Below are 27,710 nucleotides of genomic sequence, written 5' to 3'. Positions count from 1 at the left end.
TGGTTTTACGTGAGGACTCAAAAAGGTGAAACGCGTCAACCAAGTCAATTTTTAGTTTTTTATATTTTCTGAATGAGCTATTCTTCTACATTATTCTTGAGTTTGCAATCATAAATAAGATGGAAAAGTGTGTTTTCAGCAGTTTTTCTACAACCCTTTTTTTTTGTAGAGTAGTGTGATCAGGTTTTTTCTTAAGAGGCCCCTTTTCATTTCATGAACCTCCTTCACACTTTTCACTTTCAATTCTAATAACATTTGAATGGATGATGCTACTGCTTTGAAAGTATTTGATGATTATTTCATGTTGCATGAATATTATTAGCTCTAGATACAGGTCAACCTCATTTCCTTTGTATAAGATCAACAAAATTCGACCGTATATTGACAAAGGCACCACTGAAAGATTAGTTCATGCATTTGAAATGTGTTACATTGATTATTGTAACAGTCTCTTGTATGGTTTACCGGACAACAAACTCCAGAAACTACAAGTTATTCAAAACAATAAGTTAACTACAGCAACGTCTGATAGCTTTTCCTTCGTCACAGCTATATGATATGATATATGTGTATATATAGGCCCTATATATATGTATATATATATATATATATATATATATATACGTGTGTATATATTATATACATATATATATATACATGTATATATATATAATAAATATGCATGACCTTGCATCACAAAACAAACAAAAAGTCGCACCCTTTGGTTTTACGTGAGGACTCAAAAAGGTGAAACGCGTCAACCAAGTCAATTTTTAGTTTTTTATATTTTCTGAATGAGCTATTCTTCTACATTATTCTTGAGTTTGGAATCATAAGATTTTAGAAACTGCCCTTAACTAGAAATCCATGTCTGGCGACTTTTTGTCGGTTTTGTGGTGCAGGGTATATTGTCAAACATGAATAGAAACCGAAACCAATTTTTCCGCTCTTTCTAGCGTACAGTCTTAAACATTACGCAAATATTGAGGAATCCCCATACGAAGAACCTGCCAAGCCGCAAGTGAAGATTACCCCCGTCATTTTTCGGCCCATTCTTTTGAGTGACTTGGCGAAATACGTGAAAGAGAAGCAACATTCAGTGGAAGGTCTCAAGAAAGAGTTCAAGGTAGGAAGACAAAACAAGCCTTGCATCCTAAATCTAGCTTCAGTTTTTAGATTTTGTTAATTTGGCAGTTTGTTTCACTGTCATGTTTTCCGTTTAGTTCCTACTGTGTTCCTACTGTGTCCCTTTCTTAATGCAAGTAGGGCTATACTATTTTCACATTATAGTATAAGAAAAAAAAATTGTAAAACTGAGCTATTCGGCCACGATCGTGTGTTGTTTTACATTGTTATTGCTCTATGTCGAGGTTTGTACAATGCCTGTGGAATAGTGTACTAGACGAATAGTCTCCTCATACTATGATTATGATAATAAAAAAAATAATTCAAGCAAAAATGCGATATTTTGCATTCCCCCGTGTGGAATTTTTCTTCTTGCCTTCAAGTTTGATTTGTATAATTCCATGACGGAATCTGCAATAAAAAAAGTGCCAAAACTTCCTATTTGCCTTCAAAACGTGTACGTAATCAGTGATTTGCATATTTATCAATTACAAATTTGCATGTATGTATTACATTCACTGTACATCAAACTTGTAATAACTCAATTTAACCAAAAATCACCATATTTTTACATACAAATACCCTCAAAAAGGGATTTCAAGACTGTAATCGACACTTTAATATGACATATAAAGCTGTTTCAAATTCATTATGGATTACTGATGAATCTAATTTGATCGTTTAAAAAGTGTAACTAACAGTAATTGTCGAAGTATTTCGTTTGTTATCGTTGTTGTCGTTGTTCATGCACGCTAGGATCTCTACAACGAAATTCCCGAAGAATGCGCAGCTTTCCTTCCACAGAACAAAAAGAAGAATCGCTATAAGAACATAATTACATGTAAGTCAATTCCATTTTGTTGTAAAATAGAGTTATGCTTAATTGATTTTGTAATGACCTCTTTGTATACAATAACATATAACAACAACGCTAATTGTAATGAAGTTCAAATTAAACATTTATTCAGATAATTTATTGATACTGAAAGACTAATGACACCTCTGACAACCAAACTCACGTCCTTATTTCTACATGTATTAAAAAGTCCACACATGAACGAGCAAATTTGCGTTGTTGCTGGCTTTCAAAGCCAACCTTTAACTGCGTTCTCTTTTTTCTTTTTCTTTTTTGCTTCATTTTTCTGTTTGTGAAAAAGTCGATGCGCACCGCGTAAAACTCAACACGGATTCAAACCAACCGGGAGCAGATTACATCAACGCTACGTTCCTCGATGTAAGTTTATCGAGAATTACTTTTTCTAAATAGAATTCACTTCTCCCATTGATAGCATTAAAAAAGAAAAGAATTTACACCTTGCCTTTTAAAGACGATTATGAAATATTGGATCCTGTAGTATTACTCACGGATATACATCACATGTGTAATTAAGATGCTGCCAGACCCGAAAAGGCATCATAAAGCATTTTGTGTTGTTATATATTGTTGATTGGCCAGTAAGATCTTTTTTTTTTTGCATTTTTGTTTGTGATTCAAATATCTAGATTGATTATCATTACCATGATGATAGTCATCTAATCATATAACGCGTGAAAACGATACCTCGAAGAGTTGTCGGGATTAAACGGTGAAAGCATCCAGCCTAATTCATACCAAAGGTTTAATTACAGATGTGACATCAGTATTTTCATTGTATCTTTGTATTGTTTGCAGGGACACCGGAAAAAGAATGCCTACATTGCAACACAAGGTGAGTTGTTCTTTTGACAAATCTATTTGAATTTCCCGAGTGAAACATATAGGGCCTACATATGTGAAACAGAACGAATGATCATGATGCATGTAATATGCGCTTAAACAAAAATTGCTTGACAGTTAGCAATTAATAATTTCTCCCTGAATCTACTAAGATGACGTTTACAAAAATCCCCAAAAGTAAATCAATGAGCATTAACACAATTTTTTTTTTCGTCACGTGAGGTTCTTGGCATAAAGCGGCAAATGATCAGATATATCGGATACTATCCCTAACAACGGATAATACAGATGGAATATTACGATTATATTTTCTATCAACGTGGATGATGTATCACTCACACGAGTAGGCTTTCTTATGGTATAAGGTATTTTGATAACAAATCTAAAAATTCTTGGTAGTTGGGATTGTCGTTGCAGTGAAACAAATTCAAGTTAAAGTCCCCTAAAATAAAAATATTCTTTTGATTTAGGAACGGGGCTAACAACGAATCTATTGACCATTTTGATATACACGTGTATATATATATATATATATATATATATATATATATATAATTTTGATATCAGGACCAAACACAACGTCTTTGAACGACTTCTGGCAGATGATCTACCAGCAGAATGTAGCGGCAATCGTCATGCTGACCAATCTTGTCGAAGACGGCAAGGTAGGAAGCCCCCTCACTGTGTATTCCCTCATTATTGATTACTTCAAGGTGTTCAATCACAATGGAGATATTTACAGACAGCTGAGACATGTGAGCAAATTGCCAAAAATGTATTTTAACAAAACTTCGAAGCGTGTTATCACGGAAAGCCTACATTTCGCCGAAAGCCTACAACGAAGCACCATTTTTCTCTGAGGACTTAGATTTTAAAAAAAAGGCACAACAGATTATATCCTATGATGAAAGAAGTATCTTATCTCGCGTGCCGACTGAGCAATGACGTAGTTTACAGTAAACTACAGTTTTGCACTGCATGGCCAGACTAGGGGTTGGGGGTGATAGATAAACAAATGCTTTATTTGAGCATGCTATTTTTTTTTTCGAACATACTGTCACGATGTTTAAATGATTCAAGGGTGAAAATCATATATGTTTTATTTTATCTTTTTACTTTGTTTGATTTGATTTCTTTTCTTTTTTCGTGATACTGTGTTCTCCATTAGGTGAAGTGTCTCCAGTACTGGCCAGAAAAGAACAAAACAGAGCGCTACGGGGATTTCTCTGTGAGAAATAAATGGGAAGAGAGGCAAGCAGGTTTCGTCCATCGTCGACTAGAATTGCAATTGGTACGTCATTAACACTTTCGTTCGATTAGATAATTAATGTTTGACAATTACCTTCCTTTGCTTTTCCTTAAAGAAGTATCATAATTATTATGTTTAAAGTGTAGACTCAGCAGGAATAACACAAAAAGTGAAGTACGAATACGAATAAAAAGAAAACAAAATCAATAAAAGGAGGTGCTTTACAGCTGGTGGTTAAGCCAAAATTGAGTGTTTGAACCTGGATTTTTTTTTCAAGTGTCAACATTTGTGTTCCATCCATAGTTGTGAAGTGCAATTCTTCACAGATACGCATAGTGTAGACATGCTGACTTAACATATACCAGGTAAATGTGACGTTGAGTTTCACAGTTTGGACGGTTGAGGCCTGGGCCTATGACAAATGGGAAGACTGGTGTTTCACTTCCGAGATTCCTCAACTAAAGAATAGCCTGTGATTCTTGATTGAGGTTAAATCTAGAAGAATATTAGATGTCTGTTTAAAAAAAAAAGAATATAAAAAAGGTGAAAATGTTTCTTTTTAATGTCTATAGACACCACCAGCTCAGAAGCGTAAGGGTAATTGCAAGATATTTTTTTTTCATACTTACGTCTCTAAAAACACTACCGGTTAATGAATCAGGAAAGTAATGGGTGTTTTCGCCTTTCAAAATTGCTGTTTCATTAACAATTTTGAACATGTTGAAAGAGAGTCAATATTCACTTTGTTTATATTTCATTTCATTTTATTCATTCATGTTCTTTTTTCATTTCTCATAAAACATCATAATCAGTTTATATTTCTTTTTTTTTTTTTTTTTGCTCTTGTTGCATTATGTTGGTAATTTACTGCTTTCATTTCACCAACCAGGGAGACGACGAAGAATCTCGATGGGTGAGTCAGTACCACTACACGATTTGGCCTGATAAGAGAGAACCCGAGTGTTCTCAGCCTCTGATTGACTTACGAAACGTCGTGAGAAACGCACTTCCACCAAATTCTGGCCCGCTGGTGGTCCACTGCAGGTAAATTCTGGAAGTACCGGGCACTATAGAATACATAATACACATTGTTGCAGATTTTCTCGAAAGTGCGTAATACTAAAGTCTGATATATATAAACGGAAGTATATGAAAAACATAAAGATATAAAGGCCCGGAGACCTCTGTGTTGAAAAGGGTATTGTGACCCATCATCACACTACGTTACGAAAGCAACATGTATCGGCGCAGATATCTGGCTTTCGTGCATTGACTGGTTAATATAATTATACTGTATATCATACAGATAGATTTTCTTTTTTTCAATTAACGAACACAGCCGATGCACTAACGACGTTCTGTCATTATCGTGAATACTTACACTGTCAACGTGGCATTTGCGTAATCATATCTCCGAAGCTGCTTCATTTCAGTTTCCTCTGGTATTTACGTCAGTTTGATTACATGTCTTAATTTCAATCCCATCGTGTTTTGTTTTCTGCAGTGCTGGAGTTGGCCGCACGGGAACCTTCGTTACCATTGACGCAATGATGTCCATGATCGAACAGGAGAAGAAGGTTGACATATTCAACTTTGTGAACAAAATGAGGAAACGGCGTTTATTCATGGTTCAGGTCCAGGTGCGATAAACATATTTTAGATATTTTCCAGATATGTAAGGTCATTATCATGATTATTAGGGTAGGCTACCTGATTCATGTTTTTCACTGTCGATTCGTGGACATCGATATTATGGCAAAAGTGTTCCCTGCAGATGCATTCTCGAGATTAAGAGCTGATAGTGTCCATTCAGGTTTGCTTATTTTTTTTTTTTGATAACTTAATGAAACAGGCATGAATTTTATTAGTTGAGTTTATATAGTCATTCAGTCTGATGATACGTCACTATTTGTCTTAGATTAAAGACAATGATATGGTGAAAGCAATATTAATGTGCTCTATACTGTTGCTCTTATTTTCACTGCTAGAAAAGATTTGCTAGAGATTGATTGACACTTAAGCTGATATGATTAGTGTTAGGTATATTGTGTTTTCCCATCATCCATCATGTCCATGGTAGCCTGTGTGCCCAAAATACAGTACGCTGTGGAATTTTGACCACTTTTTCTTTTCTCCGTATTCAAGATTTGTGTTCCATTCATAAACACTCAGATTGGTCTTCTCTCTTCGTATTATAGTAAAAGCTGTGGAATAAAAATCTTTCTGGGAATATCAGTCTATCATATATTTATCACTTAAGTCCTCTTCATCAGCTATCTCGTGTTGTTATTCAATATCTCTCTTTTCCCAAACACTCTTGTCATTCGCTCTACAGTCTCAATACGAGTTCATCTACGAGACTCTGCTGCAGTGGTCAGTGTGTCCAGTTATGACCTGTCAGTTGCTGGACATCGCAATGGTCCGGTCTCAGTGGCAGAAAACTGATCCTGCTTCTGGCATGTCAGAGATTGAAAAGCAGTTTGAGGTTAGTTTGAGGTGGATTCTTTAATGTTTTGATATCCTGCAAGGCCACATGCATTTTTAAAAATTCATTTCCAATAAACTTTGACACAAGTTTGAGTGTCGTTTGCAATAAGCACTTTGAATCAAGTTTGAAATCATTACCTTTCTTTATCAATCTTCATGCTAAAATTATTACTCCTTTACATAGACAATGATACTGATATTGTTACTATGAATATGACTTCAAATCATATACAATGTACACAGCTGAGTGGTATTGTGCAAATTAACGAAAATGAATAACGCGCATAGAACTTTGTAAAATGCTCTTGTTTCGGCCTGAGAAGGCGATCTCGTGACGTAATGGCACATTTAATTGTCATGAATAATTTCATTTTTTCTTGACTTTTACAACATGTTGCCATCTCTAAATACAGCTGCTGGACTACGTTACACCAAGTGGGACTGATTTTTTGTCGAGTCCTGCTGGACTGAGATCAGAGAACATGGAAAAGAACCGTTTTCCAGACAGGGTGCCAGGTGTGTTCACCCAAATCCGTCTCTGCTTGTTACCAGTTGTTTTCCCCTTTGTTTTCTGTCTCTTGTGAATCTTCGGCAAAATAATGATGATAATAATAACAATGATAATGAAATACATATAAGATATACTAACAACTTTATATATATATGTATTTGCATACATTCAAAATAAACGACAGGAATGCAATTATGCAAACTGACTCGCAAATGTATGCACGATATTGAAAAGGGCTTTAATGAGAACTTAGATTCAACCATGCCGAACTTTAAACCTACAACATCATTATACTGTCATTGATCAAGCACATTTTACAAATGGAACACAGTGGTGTGATAGGTTGAGTCCAATTGATTCTTGAATGAATCTTTTAAGACTGATTCCTTCGATTATCTCACTAGGCCACATGTTTTTGTTTGCTTCACCCACAGTATTTTCCTCGTAACAGGCGTAAGATCTGGTATTTGACAATGCATCATTTTCTTAACGTCAGGGTCCTCGGCAATGATAATTTTCCCTAAATAGATGAGTCGAGGCAATCATTATCTGTGACTTGTTAGCATAAAGTTGGAATCTACTCTAGACTTGAGGATGAAAAATTCATAAAAATCTTCCCAGCTACTATACCATCTACAATTTCAAACTAGTTGGTTCAAATTTATTGATATTTTCTAGAGGGTCTTTAACCCTTGTGTATTTTCTACCTCACTTTTTTTATCTACCATTACAGCGGATAAGTCTCGGCCTTATCTCATGATGGAGGGCGACTATCCAGGCGCGAACCAATACATCAACGCTTCATTCTTCGATGTGAGCTTGATTAGAATTCTAATGATGATAAATACATTAATAATATATGCGCAGATCGCGCCATTCTTCAATGTGAGCAGGATTAGAATTCAAATGATAATAATAATAATAAAAATAATAAAACTAATAAGAACATACAAATATACACAGAATTAACTGTAATTCATTTTGTGCACAATAATTGATTATCAATTTACTTGTTAGCCACTTAATTGAAAAAAAAATACAAATTACAAACCAAGCTTTTGAGAACAATAAATTTGGCGTCTTATTGCTCAATCTTCAGGGCCTATAAGATGATGACAATGTGTATTATTTTAATTGTTGAGGCAAACTTTTACCTCACATTTAAACAGTACTATTCGAATCATATGACGTTGCCATTTGCCTACCTTGTCTGTTATTGATTCTTATATTTTATTTTTCTTTCCATGTCCACATCTTCTCCCATTGTAATCCCTATTACTTTGTTCATTTGACTACCTACCAAATCTAGCTCTCTTTCAAAATTGTTTCAGTTCGAAGGTAAAAGGAACGCCCACATAAGCACTCAGTGCCCTCTGCCGTCAACGATCACTGACTTTTTACGTCTCGTGTGGGACTACGAATGTCGAACTGTGGTGCACCTCAACGAAATGGACAAGGTACATATGTATAGACAATGAAATTATCTGATATCAATATAATGATGTTTGTTAAGGATATGTATCAAATTGGGCTTCTTCAGACCGCGGAGGGTTGTCTAAGCCGTATAATCCAGATGGAAATACTGTTTTAACTATACTGCTGTCACAACAATGAAGTGCTACTTGAAACTACCGTTGTACTCATGTCGGGTGTTTAATTATATGCTTAAAACCTCCATTAGTCATTTCACTGTTAGAGTGTTCTTAAATTTGCTATTTTTTTGTTGTAATTTCTTAGCTGTTCCATCCTTTAATGCTTCATTATCAGCTTAACATTACGACCATGATTTTTTATTCCCTTATTTCTTTTTTTCGTATTTTTTAAGACGTGTGGACAATACTGGCCTTCACACGGCAAAGAAAGGTACGGCTCATTTACCGTGGAGCTGCTCAAAGAAGACAAAGATACAGACTTCATGACAAAGCGAGTTCTGAGCATCACGTCCACGAAGAAAAAGGCAAGTCTGCCTTCCAGCACGGAAGGTTTATAGGAGGACCGTGATGAGCAGTAAATTATATGAAATACAGTACTGTGATCGGAAATGTCACAGAGTAATAAGACAAAAGAAGCAAAGTGAGGAGACATCGCTAGGCTCGCAGCTCGCAGCTCGCCGCTCGCGCGCTGTGTATGCGAGTCCACTGTTCTCTATGTGCGTGTCCTCAAATGGGGGCAGAATTATAGCGAGCTGCCTATGCACAAGGCTAGGGATCGACCCGCTTCAGTTAAAATCGTAGTGACAGCTATTGATGGCAAACTTTACTTTACAAGTTTTGATTGCAAAGAAATACACGGAACGATAAGATATTTTTGGCAAATCACACCGGTGATTTTAAATAAAAACAATTGGCCGATAACCTTATGTGTCATCTACTTTTCTTTTGTCATTTCATGCCAATAACTACCATTAGTTTTGCAAAATTAAATGACATGAAATCAGATTGGGATCTTCCTTTTTCGTAATCGTTTGTATTTTTGTCATTTTTTTACTGTATTGGATTGAAGAGATATGACGCACCATATAGTGCATTTTTATGTTCTCTACCCATCATAGGGAATATGTCAACTACAGTGTAGTTGAAAATTTGTTGGCTGTATTGATCATTGTTGTTCCATCTCTTGATACATATACACAATTATTGCAGTAATCGAAAACGGCATAACATAGGGTCAGAAAATGTAACCCTACATCACAAAACCGCCAGAACGTCGCCGTATGGAGCATGATCTTAACAGGCTAATATATCTTTAAAATGTGGCCGTGCATTATAAAACCAACAAAAAGTCGCACCCCTTGATTTCACGTGAGGACTCGAAAGAGATGAAACGGGTCTAGTGAGTCAATCTTGAGTTTTTCATAATATTTTCTGAAAGAGTTATGCTTCTTCTACATTCTTCCTAAGCTTGGAATCATAAAATGAATGGGAATAGTGTTTTCATAAGATTTTCTACAACCCTTTTTTTTCTGTAAAGTACTTCTATATAATGAGATCATTTTATGTCTTGGAGACCCCTTTACATACCTTGATATTTACACCCTCTTCACTTTCAACTTTATCAACTTTTGAAAGAATAATGCTATTGCTTTGAAGTTATCATTAATCATAGACAAAACGTGACATGCTCAATTTCAGCTTAATTTTATCATCCCTTCAATGTTGCTCCAGTGGTTTGCATCTGTTTTTTTTTTTTTTTTTTTTTTGTCTCATCATTCACCGCGCAGCGCGCTGTTTGGTAAAAATTAAGCACTTCAATGGACCGTGTATTTCAGAGCCTCTTTTCTCAGTTCACACTTTTCCAGAGTGAGTGCTTTCTGATAGATAGGTTAGGAGAGTCAATTTGTAATAAGTTATACGTCAGTTTAGAGTCTGCTCTTTCAGAATCTGCCCTTGACTGAAAATTTATGTCTGGCTACTTTTTGTTGGTTTTGTGATGCCGGGTCACAAAATATTATGATGCATAAGTCAATACTACTGGATTTTCAAAACCTGTCTAACGGAAAGAAAGTAAGCACTCAGTAAGCACAATAACAACCACAATGAACGCATTATCTGAAATTGTGCACACTTTATCAGCACATTCTATCCATGCCTAATACCAACTTTAAACGCGGTAACATCATGTTTTCAATAAAACAATAGAGTTGAAAGTGAAGAGTGTGTTTAGGAGAAATGAAAATGGTCCCTCGATATAAGGTATTATACGTAATCAAGATATTCTGCATAAAATGTGTTAGTAGGCAAAAAACTGCAAATAAAAATCCCATTTGTTTAATTAAGTCAAGTTTTAGAATAATGCAGAAGAACTGCTCTTTCATAAACAAAAAAAAAAACAACAACAAGTTAAGATTGGCTAAATTAGAGTCCTTAGGTAAAATCAGGACGTCCGACTTTTTGTTGCTGTTGTGATGCGTAGCCATATATGATGAATTACTATAAACAGATATCAATTTAGTACCAATGCATCATTCATCAACAAAGCAGATTGTTTTGTGTTTGCTTCTTTGTATTGAAGACTACGTTCCTGTCTCAGTCCTCAGCCATATTTTTTATAAAATTCACAAAGAGGAAACATCGTCTAGAACAAATATACATATTATGTATTTTGCATTTATCTCCCATGTCATTTTTTTCAAGTTTTCTTAATCTTCCCTCAAGAACCTAAACTTATCGATCCTAGAAGCCGAAAAAAAATAGCTCAATCTAAATCCTGAGTTGCGACTATTCTGTAAAGTAGTTTTATTTGTATTTCTCTATTGTATTCCTGATACAATTTATGTTAGTTTCCTGTTGATGTTGTTGTCTTTGTTTTCTTACCCTCAGGGAGCACATCGTGTCGATCAGTTTCACTATCACGGCTGGCCGGAAACTCGAAGTGTGCCGAAGTCAAAGGGCAACTTTTGTCAATTCATTCTCAATGTGGAGGAAAAGGACGACAAAGAGCGACCTCTACTGATCGTGTGCATGTAGGTTTCTATGCCATCTAACACAACTACATACAGGACTGGAAGTTACATCCATGAATGATTCCAAATTCATGTGATAACCCGTTGATATTATATGTCTGTAGAAAAAAAAAAAGAAGTATCATCTTTTAATGGCAAATTAGTACATCATATTTGTGATATAGTCATTGTACTTTAATCGGAAACCATGATTCAATAAGACAGGCAAGATAGCGTTGGAAGTGCACACACCTACCCACACAGACATACACAGAGATAATACACACCGTACATATTCGCTTCAAGACTAATACAGCGTAGCAGTGTCTCCAAACAATAGAAAACCATGCCAAACAACTGATAAGATTTGTGACTTTGTGTGTTGGCGTCGAGTATTGCCAGTCACTCTTAACTGCATTTTATATCCCATGCTCTTTCATTAGTAATGCTCTATTTTTCGAATGCATTCTTCAGAGACGGAGTTGGAATGTCTGGTATGTTCCTAGCTGCCATGGCAACAATCAACAAAGTGAAGCAGGACAAGACGGTGGATGTTTTCAGCGCGGTAAAACGTCTACGCAAGAACAGACCGGGCGTCGTGGACAGTTTGGTATGAAATCGTTATAATCACAATGCGAATCTAAGAGAGTGAGGAAGAATAACTTGTGCAAGTCAATACTGTTTCTTAAGGGACCCTTTCCAATTCCCTCAACAATTTTCTTTTTTTTTTTTCTGCAGATTACACGCGCCCTCAGTTTTCTCCGACCTTCACGCTTGACTTTGTGTGTGTGTGTGTGTTTGTGTGTGTGTGTGTGTGTGTGTGTGTGTGTGTGTGTCTGTGTGTGTGTGTGTGTGATTAAGTCATTACAGAAATACTCAAAGGAAGACTGTATTTCTCTTCCGCCGATTCTCTCTGTTAATGCGCAGTATACTCTGTTGGTTATACTGACGTTATTTTATTTAGAACAAACAGCTCAAGAAAGTAAACTGATGAGTTTATTTACAGATGTACTCCTCCTCATTCTCTTGCTATCAAAATAAAATAATTTTCAATATTAAACCATTATGTCTATCTAAAACTTTTCCAATATTGTAGAACATTTACTGCCTGCAGACTCCGCCAGATACATGCCTTCAGACATAGTTGAGACTCATTGTCATTGCGAATGCAAATTTATCTGATATTATTATGGACCTACTACACACATGGACTATGAACAGAGGGTTTTTCTCTGATCCGACCTGCATCGCCGCCGGTTGATTATGTGCATCTTGATGAGTACATTTAGACGTTTGGACAATGACGATTGTGTAATCGTTCATCGTCACTGACAAAAGAACTGTTTCCCTCATTTCGGTTTTATTTTGCTGAGGTGCCTTTGGAAAATCGACAATGATGGGGAGCAGCAAACCTAAAATCACGACAAATTGTGTGTCCCAAAATTAGTAATTACTGAAGTGGAAGCTTGTGGACGCGCATGTAACGCTTATTGGTAAGACATTCATGTCGTCTACCACTACTGTCCATGTTTACTCTGAAACAATGTGCGAAAAATGGGGAAAATAGAGTATTACAACCAACCTTCCGAAATACTTCCTTTCTCTCGTAAAGTGCGTGTATTTCGCAAATAAAATTAACTGAGGGATGAATTCGTAATGTATTCCTAATGTACACTACAACTGCACACGCATTTTTCTTGGTTTAAGAGAGTTGTTATCTTCTGCGCATGTAGTTTTTAAATATCTCCAAGCGCCGTCTTGTTTAACTCCAGGCTGGCTGTCGGTAATGCATGATGAGATCAAAGCAAGAAAGCATCTTTAGAATGTTATTGTGACGCTTTTCATGGAAACAAGACGTAGTGTTTAAATTGATTAACGAGCGATGTATAGCCATGTGCGTAGAAGGCCCATGATATTATCAAGGAATCTCCAGTGACACCTATTTCAGACATCTTTTCGTGTCTTTATGATCAGTGTGTGAGTACTTTACAGGGGCAGTGCTACGTTTTTCAAAGTGAGAGGACCAACTTTATGGGAGCAGAGACTTCGAATCGTTTTTAATGATTGTGGAGGGCACGTGGGTCATTTTGCTGGTGCCACTTCCGGGGATAATTGGCTGACCAAAAAAAAAAAAGAACACGAAAAAAAAAGAGATTTACATTTTGGGGTAAAACTTGTTTACTGACATCACTTGACAAGCAGCAAAACAAAACAAAAAAGTTTCATCCTATACTTCCTACAACAATGTGTGTGTGTGTGGGGGGGGGGGAACAAAAACTATGACCCTATATTAAAAGTATATCTTCAGCAGCAAAGTGGTAGGGCCCCCTCTCCCTCCCTCCCTGGTGCACCGGCCAACTTTCTACGTCTTGTAGTCCTATAAAGGCTACATTAAATTGTGCTTGTTTTTTATTTTACTGTACCTGCTGATTTTTCAGTTGAGCACCCTTTCCATGCAATGAAGGCATTTAACATACTCTGATTTCATTTCATTTCATGTATGTATGTATTGTCCATGAAATGGAAAATTTTTGTGATTCAAGTGGCATACAATGTACATAGATACACACATATATAAAACACACATTTCAAAATGAAACACAGAAAATAACAACACACGTCATTAATTCATATAAGATAACAGAGAAATGTAACGCTCAATAACAAAATACACATCCAAGACATACAATATTGCACCACGGATACCGTCGGGCAATCAAGAAAGTTCGATAAATTCTACTAACTTCATTCTCACTCATAAACACCATCGAACAGTAACAGTGACATGTACACTGTATTTGCGTACACATAGTGGCGTCACTTGTCCCGTCAACAACGCGAAATTAGTGTTGAGTTTAACACATCAAAAGCCAGTGCACGATCATACTGCTGAAGCACTTGTAGTTGTATAAGCAGTGTGTAATGTTTACTGAGGTATGCTGCTGGGTTTTCTTTTGTTTTGAAACATGATAAAATTATTTCATTTTGACGACCAGAATGGCGATCAGTTTCGGCCGTTAACATTTCTGTGATGCTCTCTTTGTTTCCCTTTCCAGGAACGCTACGAATTCTGTTTCGACGTCGTCGAGGCCTACAGAGATTCTGTGCAAACCTATGCCAACTTCATGTAAACCCTCGTCTGTAAAGTCTATGACACATTCAGGAAAACAAACACGCCCCTGAAAACCCTACAACATCCATCTCTCATCAGTTTTGTTTTTGTTTTGTTTTTTGTTTTGTTTTTTTTTTCATTTGGGTTAATTTGCTCCTCCTGAACAAGGGCTTCTTTATCCTAGCCCGTTCGTCGTTCATTATAAAATAATACAGAATGATTGTAGAGTTATGCACGAAGGAGATATGCCAGAATTGGGGACATTTCAAAGGGTTGACTTGCAAGAAGAAGCATGAATATGCGATATCAAGGCAGGTACCAAGGCAAACAACAACAACAACAACAACTACTAGACGCAGGAATTCATTAATATAAAAGAAAAGGCAGTACCCACTCTTATACCAATGATAAGAACCATGGTACTGTCTGTCGGGCGAAAGCTCGGTAGTCTAGTGGATATAATGATACGACGCCTGTCTAGTGATCAGGAGATCGTTGGTTTATGTCCAATTGTATACCCATGATTTTTGTTTTCATGATGGCTCCTACTCAAACACTGAACAATTTGTGCTTATTTACATCGATATAGGGCAATTTGTTAATCAGTTGCAATTAAAACAACTCTACTCGTGAACTCATTAGTTTCAGTCAACACCACAATGTCAATAACCAGCAGTTTGTTTGTTGATGTTTTTTTTTGTTACTTCCATGCTTTGATCGTTTCTGAAAGCGAGCCAAAAATTTGTTAAAAATGTACCATTTCCTTGGCAGCAAAATGTCGATGTTATTTAGCTGTTTCCGTGCAATAAAAAAAAAGTATGACAAGTTGGTACAATATCTTAGTTCGGTGTTTTCTTTGTACCACAAAATGAATAGAAAGTCCTGGAGGAAGATTTGATGACCATTGTCAATATGACATAGTCGAAACATGCGAATCTTTTTGCCAGAATTAATGTGGCTCGACAACTCAAGCTCCTCCATCAGCAGATCATCTCAGATTACCATTCGCGACTCGTCAGGATATGGCAGCAAACTTCCTCATTTGGATATTGTTCATCTAGAAGGATAACGCAAGGAGCCTTGAAGTGGAAATTCAACTGGGTATTGAATATCCTGGTATATAGAAGTACATCGAAGTACACTAGAAAAGAAATACGAAAATTCTGTCGATTACAGTATATTTTCAAAGAGCTAGGGCCCTGGTGATCAAGAACAGTACATTATAAAGGATACAATTATGATTATAAATAAAAAGAATGACAAACAAAGCGTGAGCCGTTTTAATCAACCTCTCTCAGACACCCCCCCCCCCCCCAAAAAAAAAAAAAAAAAATCAGAGCGAAAGCGGAATGAAACGGGGCCACAGGTAATGACGTCATCCTGACGACGATCCGTGGCCCCAGCTCTCGGCGAGCAGTGTAGTATTGAATGTGCAATGGACATCTCAACTGGGATACCCTTTTTCAGAGAGAAGATTCTTATTGGTATTATGATCATTTTCTTTTTTCATGACTATGTTAGTGTTTGATGTAATAATTGTATTATTTTGCTAATAATTGTATTATTTATCTATAAAGTGTGGAAGGCTGAAACAACCTGCTGAAAATTAGTCGTGTCATGGGATAGTGCGCACTGCAATATTAGGTTCTTCCGCACCATGCCCCTGTAGGCTGCAGTCAGGGTTTATGCACAAAAATGCTGATATCCCATCATTTTACCAGTAAGCCTTTTAAAACAGTTCGAAATATATTCTTTGTTAGCCAAGTATAAAATGGTGTGGTTTTCTAGAATGCTTCTACTTAGTATAAACGAGAATACGCAAATACCTGTAAACTTTATATTACATTGTAATTGTAATGCAATGTAATTATGTGTGTCATTCTAATTTAAGAAGCATTTCGAAGGAAATTTGACCCATTTATTTTTGAGAAATGCAGATTTCATTACTCAGCAGTCGGTTCAATTAAAACATCACGTAAAGTTTGATGTCATTACAAATGTGGTCCTGCTTAACAAAACCAACAGAAAGTCGTCAGCTATGAATTTTTAGTGTAAGGCATATTCTGAAAGAGCAGACTATAAGATATGAAATGATGTATAACTCCATTGAAATCGGCTCTCATAACCTATCTATATACTGGAAAGAAAGCACACACTCTGGAAAATTTATAATTATAAACAATGACAAACAAAGCGTGAGCCGTTTTTATCAACCTCTCTCAGACACCCCGTTCCCTCCAATCAGATCGAAAGCGGAATGAAACGGGACCTCAGGTAATGACGTCATCCTGAGAAGATTCTTATTGGTATTATGATCATTTTCTTTTTTCATGACGATGTTAGTGTTTGCTGTAATAATTGTATTATTTTGCATATCTGTAAACTTAGTGTTGAAGGCTGAAACAACCTGCTGAAAATTAGACGTGTCATGGGATAGTGCGCACTGCAATATTAGGTGCTGGTCCTTCCACCATGCCCCTATAGGCTGCAGTCAGGGTTTATGCACACCAATGCTGATATCCGATCATTTTACCAGTAAACCTTTTAAAGCAGTTCGAAATAATTATACTCTTTGTTAGCCAAGTATAAAATGGTGTGGTTTTCTAGAATGTTTCTACTTAGTATAAACTATAGGATAGTACGCAAATACCTGTAAACTTTATATTACATGAAGGGTGTCCTTTTGTTGTAGGATATAATTATTGAAGAATAAACGATTGCATAGTCTTATTGTAACCCTTAAACGTATATACTGTTTCGAAACCGTAGTTTAAGACTCGCCTTTCTTACAATCTATGAAATTTGTAACCTTCCTATTTTATGCAAAGAATTGTCCTAATGTATAGATTGCAAAAAAAAAAAAAAAAATTCGTCCTGTGTGCTCATTTAAGGTTGCATTTAGGCAAATATTGCATTGGATTAAGTTTTCTTGCAGTGGCAATACATGCGTTATTCTGATTCTGTTTTGTGTTCAGAATATGGAGATTGTTTGACTCCGAGGAAACATGACGGATAATGTTACAAAAAAAAATGCTTGAATTGAGAAAATTCATTAAACAAAACAAGAAATATACTTAGTGTGCAAGAGAGAGTTTTTAACTACAGCCTCACCTCTTGGGCTGCATGTTCTTTTATGTATGTATGTTTATTATGAATGAACATTAACGCTAGTCTAAGTTCGCAGCAGACCTGCGGGATTGCATGAGTTGAAAACTATTGCATATTAACTCCTGTAGACACTGCTGTCTGGCTCCAAACTTAGCGCCTTAGATCCTTTTTGAGCGAGGTTTATGTACTTTGCGTGAAACAGAATTGATAGCATGTATTTGTGACAGATTCCTCGCACTGTTGGATGAGTATGTGCTGACCCACCTCTCAATTGTCAATGCTAGATGTTCGCAAACTTACTTTAGGCTTCCTTATCATATCTTTATGAGAAAAAAAAAATGTATTTGAATGTATTGCCAGTGATTGCGGTGGTCCGGTGATCCGGGGTCACAAAGAACTGATTGTGAGCCACCAAATTAAGACCCATACATATAATATTTTTACATTTATTTATTTTTTTTTGGGGGGGGGGGGGGTGGGGGGCACCAAAACTTGCAAATTCAAAGATTCAAGTTTCAGAGACAATGTTGATATCGAGCCCTGACATATGTTTGAAAAATCGATAAAAACAAGTCATCGTATGATACATAACGATTACAACACTCGAATTTATTCAAATATGACTGGGTTTTTATAAAAATTTACACATTTCATTGGGAGTGAAGTTCGTGTTATGCCCTATTAAATGTAATACTGTAACAATATTGTCGTGAAAGAACGATTGAAAAACATTTTTACTTCAGCAAAGATCTCATCAGTGTGAATTCTTTAAATAACGAAACGGTCACAGGTTGGGGTCACAGTTTATTATACCCCCGCCACACATAGATGTGAATGGGGTATATAGGAATCACTGTGATGTTGGTCCTGCGGTCGGGCGGTCGGTCGGTCGGTCTGTTGCAAAATCTTTCGTCGCGAACTCCTACAGTTTTGAAGCAATTTAAATGAAACTTAGGGTAAATTATGATATTGAGGTATAGACGTCCAAGACATGTTTTTTGTGTTTGTCGGACAATGCGTTGCCATGTAACCATAATTTTACAAAAACCTTGTGGACTGGATAACTTCCATAGTATTTAGGCAATCAATTTCAAAATTGGCATCTATGATGATCTATAGGTGTAGTTATGCAAGACACTCTTTGTCTTTGTACTTGACAAAGCGTTGCCATGGTAACCGCATGTTTTCTTCGAAATCTTGTGGAGTGAACAACTTCAACAGTTTTGAAGCAATTGAAATCAAATTTGGTAGGCATTATGGCCTTGACGCATAGATGTGGAACACATAATTTTTGTGTTTGTCGGACAAAGCGTTGCCATGGTAACCATAATTTTACCAAAACCTTGAGGATTGAATAACTTCAACATCATTCAAGCAATTAAGGTCAAATTTAGTATGTATGATGATCGGGAGGTGTAGTTATGCAAGACACCAATGTGTTAATATAAGAAAAATGTGTTGCCATGGTAACCACTCATTTTTGTATCAAATTGAACCATTTAATCTATGAAGGTGAAATTTGGTGTGTATGATGCTCTTTAAGTGTACTTTTGCAAAATGTCCTTTGTATTTGTATCGGACAATGCGTTGCCATGGTAACCGCGTGTTTTTTTCTTTTTTTAATCCTGTGGAGTGAACTTCTTCCACAGTTTTCAAGCAATTGAAACCAAATTTGGTAGACATTATGGCCCTGAGGTATAGATGTGGAACACATAATTTTTGTGTTTATCACACAAACCATTGCCATGGTAACCATAATTTTACCAAAACCTTGCAGATCGAATAACTTCAACATCATTCAAGCAATTAAGGTCAAATTTAGTATGTATGATGATCGGGAGGTGTAGTTATGCAAGACACCAATGTGTTAATATAAGAAAAATGTGTTGCCATGGTAACCACTCATTTTTGTATCAAATTGAACCATTTAATCTATGAAGGTGAAATTTGGTGTGTATGATGCTCTTTAAGTGTACTTTTGCAAAATGTCCTTTGTATTTGTATCGGACAATGCGTTGCCATGGTAACCGCGTGTTTTTTTCTTTTTTTAATCCTGTGGAGTGAACTTCTTCCACAGTTTTCAAGCAATTGAAACCAAATTTGGTAGACATTATGGCCCTGAGGTATAGATGTGGAACACATAATTTTTGTGTTTATCACACAAACCATTGCCATGGTAACCATAATTTTACCAAAACCTTGCAGATCGAATAACTTTTCTATCATTCAAGCAATTACAGTCAAATTTAGTATGTATCATGATCTAGAAGTGTAGCTTTGCAAGACACCAATGTTTTAGTTTAAGGAAAATAAACCCTTCAAGCTATGAAGGTAAAATTTGGTGTGTATGATGGTCTTTAAGTGTAGTGATGCTGGAGAAAAGCATGTTTCCATTTGCTGTAAGTTTTATACTCAGTGTCAACTCTGTAATTGTGCAGTAAACTAAAATTATTCTGTTTCCAATTCGAGAAATACACAAACTTGGTATTAGCGTCATTGCCCTCATGACATCACATACTATAAAGCAACACTAAGGGCGGGGGTATTAATCACCTTCAGTGATAATTCTAGTTTATCCTGATTGTCCATGTAATGTGTTATGTACTTTAAAAGTTTAAACGTTAGAGGAGTATTTCATCTGGTCCTTTAAGACGGTTTGCTTGTATTGATGTTCATTGTTTTAATCATTTGCTCTCGTGAAGAGATGCGGAGTTATGTTTACGCAAAGGGTACTGACATTACTAGGTATATTAATAAATTGTCTTACAGACTTTTGACACGATCGTTAACTTCATGTGTTATACAGGTGGTCCATAAGGCAAGTTTTTTAGAAAATCATCTTTGATTAGCCAGTGTGATTTGTTTTAGGGCCAAAAAAAAACCCCAAAAAACTCATGGTGTTGATTACTAATCATGTATGTCAATAATACCCTTGTAGGGATCGTATAATTTTGGTCGAGACCTAATGTCAGGTTAATAACTTTTTCTTTTTTTGTGAAATAATGAGAAACCTCTTCACTTTCAAGTTTGGTTGATAAGACTTGGTCTGGAAATGGCAGAAATATCCCCCCCCCCCAAAAAAAAAGCGTTTGTTCGTTTTGTGATACACAAATGATACAAATGATTTTCAAGGCTGCCTCTATGACGGAAGTGGATGGTGTTTTGTTTCTACTTTGTTTTCTCTTTGTTGTGTGTGTGTGTGTGTGTGCTTGTGCACGCATGCTTGTTCAGGTGCACTTGCGTGCGAGTGCTGTGTGCATGTGTAAGTGACTGATTGGGTTTGATCTTTTTTTTCTAAGTACCTACTCCTCAAGCATCTGTTTATCTGTTGGTTACCCCGCACATAATTTTAAATATCAAATATGAATATGACGTACTGTAGATTGATTCAAACCCTTTCTGTGTCATGAAATATCATTTAAAGTCTGTATACACTGAACTTTTAATCTTTGTTACTATTCATTGATTTCTAGATGTATGCTACGAATGTGATGTGTGTAGAAATTCATAAATGAAATGAAATGAAAAATGGAAAAGTAAGACAAGGTATCAGATTGTGATTTTCCCAAAGGCTTACAAAAGCTAATATATGAGCTAGTTGCACACTAATGCTATACAATGTATGAATACGAAATATCTTAAATTTGTCTTTAGATTCCTCAATTTTATTTTGATGGATCATTTTATACATATATCACTTACTATGCAAATGTTCATTGGTGACATTTTGTTTTTAAGCAGTTCCAAAATGATCAAATTGCTAAGAATGTATTTCACGTTGAAGATTTACTCAAAATAGCCTCTACATAGTCATCTTTCTTGTGTCACCTGTATAAACTCCCCTTAAAAATTCATATTGTGGACCATGACCATTATGTTCCCATCTTCATAGGATGATTGATAATTGTCAAACAATGACTTTATCGTCCTTTCGTGTCAATCAAAAGGTCCAATATGTCTATCCATGTATACCGTGGCGTCTATCATATATATATATATATATATATATATATATATATATATATATATATATATTCCGTCGATATAAAAGTTAAATGAGAAGGGAAGAAAACATTAAAGGAAGATCGCTGGACTGCCAGTAATTGCACGTATCCTCCCAATGCCATCTCGGCATGCAGCACTGGTAAGTTAGAGGGGAATTCCGAACCAGTCAAAAACTGATCTGTAAAGAGATTTTACAAGAACAATATGATGAAAATTTGATCGGGGATTGCATAAAGTTTGGAAACATGAATTTGTAAACACTTGCAATTTTTGTCTTTCTTTTTTTAGCCAAACACTTCTAGGGTAGCTGAAATGAATAGATTATAAAAAATTAGTGAGCAGATCATGGCATAATCTCGAAATTTCCAATTAATTGTGAACAAAAAAAAAAAGATACTGAGACAAATTTAATTTTCCGGCAATGAGAGTATTAAATTCTTTCTGGCTGAATAACTTCAAAATAATGATCAGTCAGATAAATAAGGATTTGAGGCAGGGTTGAACTGTTTTTGAGCAAACACACTGATTGGTATTCCCGCTAATAGCAGCTTGTGCATGGGAAACAAATACGCAAAATATCTTTCGCCATCCCTATGAAATGTGAAAGGGTCTGATTGCGTCTAGTGATGAAGTTTCAGTTAACAATATGTGAAATGTCATGTGCACTCATCTATATTGTGACTGACAAGCTGATTGAAAGGACTTGTATACACAAGTGTATACACAGGCAAACAAAAAAAAACAGACAAACCTTTGCACTTATCAAGAGATAATGGCAAATAAAAATGTGCTCATTACAATCCCATGCAATGCACCGTGTTTCATTAATACTTCAGATTACTGTGCCTTTCTATATACATGGTATTGCATAATTATATCAGTAATATTGTGAAAGGATTGATTTAATGTTCTCTGCCCCAATGATTTCAGGAGTAGGTCTGTTTGTGTTTATTAATTGTTATGTGCTTCTTTGATGATAGATCAATGTAAGTGTATGAGTTCCATGACATTCACCCCTGCGACAATTGCTCTCATGTTATATCTGCACGCTCAGCCAAACATTCTACCCACAAACGTAATTCTAACTTTATTACTGATCCTAAGGCAGGGTTCACATAGAAGTATACTATTTGGGTATACGGCGCACGTTTTCGAGGGCACGCGATTAGCTTGAATCGAACAATAGGATTTCCTATTATAAAGGCCAAAAAAGTCCAAAAAAGTCATTTTCCTGCGGACTCTCGCGGATCCCTTGCCGTCACAAGAATTTTTTTTTTCCAAAAAGAAAAAATACGGAAAATGCAGGCGATACGGACAGATACAATCAGATGGGGACACATGCGTCCATTTGCGGATAATCTTACGAATTGACACCTTATTTGTTTTTTCGACTTGCGTAAACTTCCGGATACTTCTGAATACTCGCGGAGAGTTACGGATAGTTACAGATTGTTATGAATAATTATGGACAATGTGGTTTTCTCTGACAACCCCTGCTCAGTTAGTGTATTATGAAAACAAGGTTATCACATATCGGACTGTCTAAAGCCCCAGTCACATAATGCTCTGCGTCCGGCGTTACGTCCAAAAAAGTCATTTTTTCCGCGGACCCCCGCGGATCCTTTGCCGTCACCAGAAATTTGTACAAAACATGCGGGCAAAAAATGCGGGCGATACGGACAGATACGACCAGATGCGAATACTTGCGTCCACTTGCGGATATTCTTACGAATTGGCACATAATAGTTCTGAACACTTGCGGAGAGTTGCGCATTTTTTCGGATAGTTACGGATAGTTACAGATTGTTATGAATAATTATGGACAATTTGGTTTTCTCTTACGATCCCTGCTAAGTCAGTGTATTATGACAGCAAGGTTATCACATTTTGGACTGTCTTACATTGTACACTGGGGAAAACTGAACTTGAATTACGTACAAGTTGTGAAAAAATCGTAATCCTTTAATTTACTTTACAATAATAAAAGATATATGAGATTTTGAACTTGAAGTTTGAATTTTGTTTGTGCAACTCAAATATGAGTAAACGTCATAAATGTAAAGAATGTATGTGACCGTGCATCACAAAACGAACAAAAAGTCGCACACACCGATTTTGTGTGAGGACTGAAAATAGGTGAAATGGGTCAACCGAGCCGATCTTGACTTGGCTACCCTAAGGCCTTATCATCATCATTATTATTATTATTATTATTATTATTAGTATTATTATTATTATTATTTTTTTATTATTATCATTATTATCATTATCATTATTATCATTATTATTATTAATTTCAGTTTAATCTGATAATCCCCTCATTGTTGTTACTCCGGTGGTTTCCATCCTGTTTTTTGTCCCATTCATCGCACAACCAGCACGGCTTGATAAAGATTAAGCGCTTGAATAGACACTGTACTTCAGAGCCTCTTTTCTCAGTTTACACTTTTTCAGAGTGTGTGCATTCTTTCCAATATTTAGATAGGTTAGGAGAGTCCATTTGATTTGAGTAATACATCATTTTAAAGCTTAAAGTCTGCTCTTTCAGAACATGCTCCGACTAAAATTTCATGTGTGGCGACTTTTTGTGTGTTTTGTGGTGCAGGGTCACATATAACATCACTATACCACAAATAAAATACAATATAGATCGAAAAGTTAAACATTAGAGTAAGAAAATATTACTTGCAGTCATGGAATAGACAAACTGTGGTTACGCTGTCGTTGTTCAGCGATATTCATGACTTACTGGGTTATGTTAAGGAGATATTTATGATAAAGCAATGCTTATTAAATCTACAGGAAAAAAAAGACATCAAAACCTTTAAACACCCCTCCCACACCCAAGTACAATATCAAGTCATCTCTTGAAGTAATGTATTTTCTGTTTGAATTTCTTGTATGCATGTCATTTTGTAATGCGCAGTAGAGTATATTATTATAGTAGCTGCGCAATATAGATGTCCTTTATTATTATTATTATTATTATCATTATTAGTAGTAGTAGTAGTAGTATTAGTATTATTATTAGTAGTAGTAGTATTATTATTTAAAAAAATGTAATACACATTCGATGGAGCGTAAAGTGCATGGGTAAGACTATATAGAAATACCAAATTCGTTCTCATTTTATATAGTTGCCCTTGTCCCACACCTTCCCCGGCCAGAAAAGTTAATAAAATGCTGTCACCCCATCCCCTACGCAAAATATTGCTTTTTTCGAAAAATATACATTCGAAGAGTACAAGAAAAAAAGTTCAGCACCAAGAGTCAACCGATGTCATGAGTATACATGTTATATGGGTGCCACTTAAAATGACCATTAATTGTGGGAGAAATGTCATAATTTGTCCATGCAGTTCTGCCTCTCCACCGCTCCGACTGTGTTGTAGCATTCTAAGGCGCTGCAGCTTGGCAACAGGAGTAGTGTGCCTTCCCACGGGTCTCTGTGTTCCCATGCGAGTGGAAAACGGAAAACGTCGAAGGAAGTAATTGTCCGCAACATCCGTAGCTGTCCATAAATATCCGTAAGCGGATAAAACTGTTGTAGTACGTTAACTTCCGGTTAATTTCAGATACTTACGGTGGACGTAAGTGAACGCAAACGGACGGGAGGTAAATTTTTTTGCGGATGGTTTGCGACCAAGCCACGGGTAGTTACGTTCAGTTACGGATAGTTACGTTTGGTTACGGTTACTTGCGTAAGTTTGCGTCCGTGGCGTCCCTCTGCGAAATTTTGAACATTTCAAAATTTCGCAGGTTCGGCGACGTCATTTTGCGTTTCTTTACGGATGAGTTACGGACAGTTACGTCTGCATACGTCCCTGCGGATGCCTGCGTCCACGCTGCGTCCCCCTGCGTCCACTCATTCGTATCTATACGCGGCGGACGTAATCCATCGTAAAGCACTGTGTGACTGGGGCATTATATTGTACACTAGGGAAAAGCTGAAATTGTGTCACGTACAACTTGTGAAGACTTTTCGCATTCCTTTAATTTGTTTTACAGCAATAGAAGAAAAATGAAATTTTGAACTCTAAGTTTGAATATTTTGTGCAATTCAAATATGAATATACATCATCATTGTTTAGTATACATAGCATAATTATGCCACAAATAAAATATAGTATAGATCGACAAGTTAAACAATAGAGTAAGAAAAAATGAATTACAGTCATGGAAAAGACAAATTTTCATTTAGCTGTAATTGTGCATCGATAGTCATGACTTACTGGGTTATGTTAAGGAGACTAATATAATAAAGTTACCGTAATGCTTGATAAGTTTCCAGATATAAAAAGATAAACATTTGGACTTTAACACCCCTCCATTTCCAAGATACAAAAAAGAAATGTAATACACATTCCATGAAGTTTAAAGTGTTTAAGAGTTTATAGAAATACAGTCATTCTCATTTTACCTAGTTTATCGCTGCCCCACATTCTCCCCGGCCAGAAAAGTAAATGAGACGCTGTAACTCCTTTCCCTACCCCCCCCCCCCCCCCCCCCCCCAAATGACCTTTTTCGAATATTTAAAGCGATGAAATAATGAGAAACCTCTTATGAAATATGAAAGAGCATGTAATTCCATGAGGAATTCAAAGTTTATTTGATGAAAATCGGGTTTGGTATGACTGAAACATCCAAAAACAAAGTAAAACAAAGCGATCGTAATAAAGTGTGGGTCACACACTTATTAGAATCGTTCTGTTTTGAATATCTCAGCTATTTGAAAACCAATTTTCATCAAATAAACGTTGAATTTCTCATGAAATTACATGCTCTCTCATATTTCATAAGAGGTTTCTCATTATCTCATCGAAAAATGTTAGAAACCTGAAATTAGGTCTCAACCAAAACTATACGATCACTTTAACATACATTCGGAGAGTTCAAGAAAAATAAGTTCAGCACCAAGGGTCAACAATGTCATCTGTATATGGGTGCCACGTAAAATGACCATTTGAGGGAGAAATCTTATCGACCATGCAGCGGTTCTGCCACTCCACCGCTCCGACTGTCTTGCAGTATTCCTTCAGATATACAATGCGCTGCAGCTTAGCAACACGGTAGGTGTAGTTTACCATGAGTCTCCATTCCCATGGGAGAGGAAAATGGAAAACACCAAAGGACGCAATAGTCCGCAACATCCGTAACTGTCCGTAAATGTCCGTAAGCGGTCGTAAGTGTTGGGATACGTTAACTTGCGGTTAATTTCGGATACTTACGGTGGACGGGAATAAACGCAAATGGACGGGAGGTAAACTTATTTGCGGATGGTCTGCGTCTAAGCTGCGGATCGTTACGTTCAGTTACGTTTACTTACGGTTATTTGCGTAAGTCTGCATCCGTGGAGTCCCTCTGCGAAATGTTGAACATTTCAAAATTTCGCAGGCTTGGCCCCGTCATTTTGCGTTTCTTTGCGGATTAGTTACGGACAGTTACGTCTACATACGACCCTGCGGATGCCTGCGTCCACGCTGCGTCCCCCTGCGTCCACTCATCCGTATCTATCCGCGGCGGACGTAACCCATCGTAAGGCACTGTGTGACTGGGACATTACCCATCGTAAGGTACTGTGTGACTGGGGCACTATCATGCATATAGTGCCGTGGGCCGATCTTTGATTATGGTAGGGACCGGCGTGGATATTCTGAAATGACAATTTAACTGGTGGAAATCGGAACTGATTCCAATGAGACTGCCTTTCTGCCACTGTCCGCACGACTCTGATATAATAACGGGTCGCATTATTGTGATTGTGAATTGTTGCACACAGCACACCCCATGCACCCCTGACGCCCACTAATACCCCCGATGAGTCCATTGAGAAGGTGAAGCAGAGCCCAGACCGCCGGACGCAGCCGTGTACCAGCCACCGGGAGAAGGTAGATGCTGCGGGGAGCCACCGGCGCGGCGGGAGCAGTACGGCTTGACGGAGGCAGCCACCAGCGG

General features: G+C 36.7%; 1 protein-coding gene across 1 annotated transcript in view; it reads left to right on the top strand.

Moving 5' to 3' along the window:
- LOC139743890 (receptor-type tyrosine-protein phosphatase F-like) overlaps positions 1 to 14,661 on the top strand; it is a 95,038-nt gene extending 80,377 nt beyond the window's left edge. The window contains exons 24-39 of the mRNA XM_071654358.1: positions 957 to 1,126; positions 1,882 to 1,966; positions 2,283 to 2,359; positions 2,798 to 2,834; positions 3,410 to 3,507; positions 4,011 to 4,133; positions 4,981 to 5,135; positions 5,596 to 5,731; positions 6,427 to 6,576; positions 6,992 to 7,094; positions 7,823 to 7,902; positions 8,421 to 8,546; positions 8,915 to 9,046; positions 11,409 to 11,551; positions 12,005 to 12,140; positions 14,587 to 14,661. Of these exons, the coding sequence (XP_071510459.1) occupies positions 957 to 1,126; positions 1,882 to 1,966; positions 2,283 to 2,359; positions 2,798 to 2,834; positions 3,410 to 3,507; positions 4,011 to 4,133; positions 4,981 to 5,135; positions 5,596 to 5,731; positions 6,427 to 6,576; positions 6,992 to 7,094; positions 7,823 to 7,902; positions 8,421 to 8,546; positions 8,915 to 9,046; positions 11,409 to 11,551; positions 12,005 to 12,140; positions 14,587 to 14,661 (1,826 nt within the window). The remainder of the gene's footprint in view (positions 1 to 956; positions 1,127 to 1,881; positions 1,967 to 2,282; positions 2,360 to 2,797; positions 2,835 to 3,409; positions 3,508 to 4,010; positions 4,134 to 4,980; positions 5,136 to 5,595; positions 5,732 to 6,426; positions 6,577 to 6,991; positions 7,095 to 7,822; positions 7,903 to 8,420; positions 8,547 to 8,914; positions 9,047 to 11,408; positions 11,552 to 12,004; positions 12,141 to 14,586) is intronic.
- The last annotated feature ends 13,049 nt before the right edge of the window (positions 14,662 to 27,710 follow it).

The sequence above is a fragment of the Diadema antillarum genome, unplaced genomic scaffold (genome assembly GCF_040938485.1).
Source record: "Diadema antillarum isolate AM-2024a unplaced genomic scaffold, OU_Dant_1.0 seq00001119_RagTag, whole genome shotgun sequence".
Classification (NCBI taxonomy): Eukaryota; Metazoa; Echinodermata; class Echinoidea; order Diadematoida; family Diadematidae; genus Diadema; species Diadema antillarum.
The sequence above is the reverse complement of the archived record's forward strand: the minus strand, read 5'-3'. Positions and strand labels throughout refer to the sequence as shown.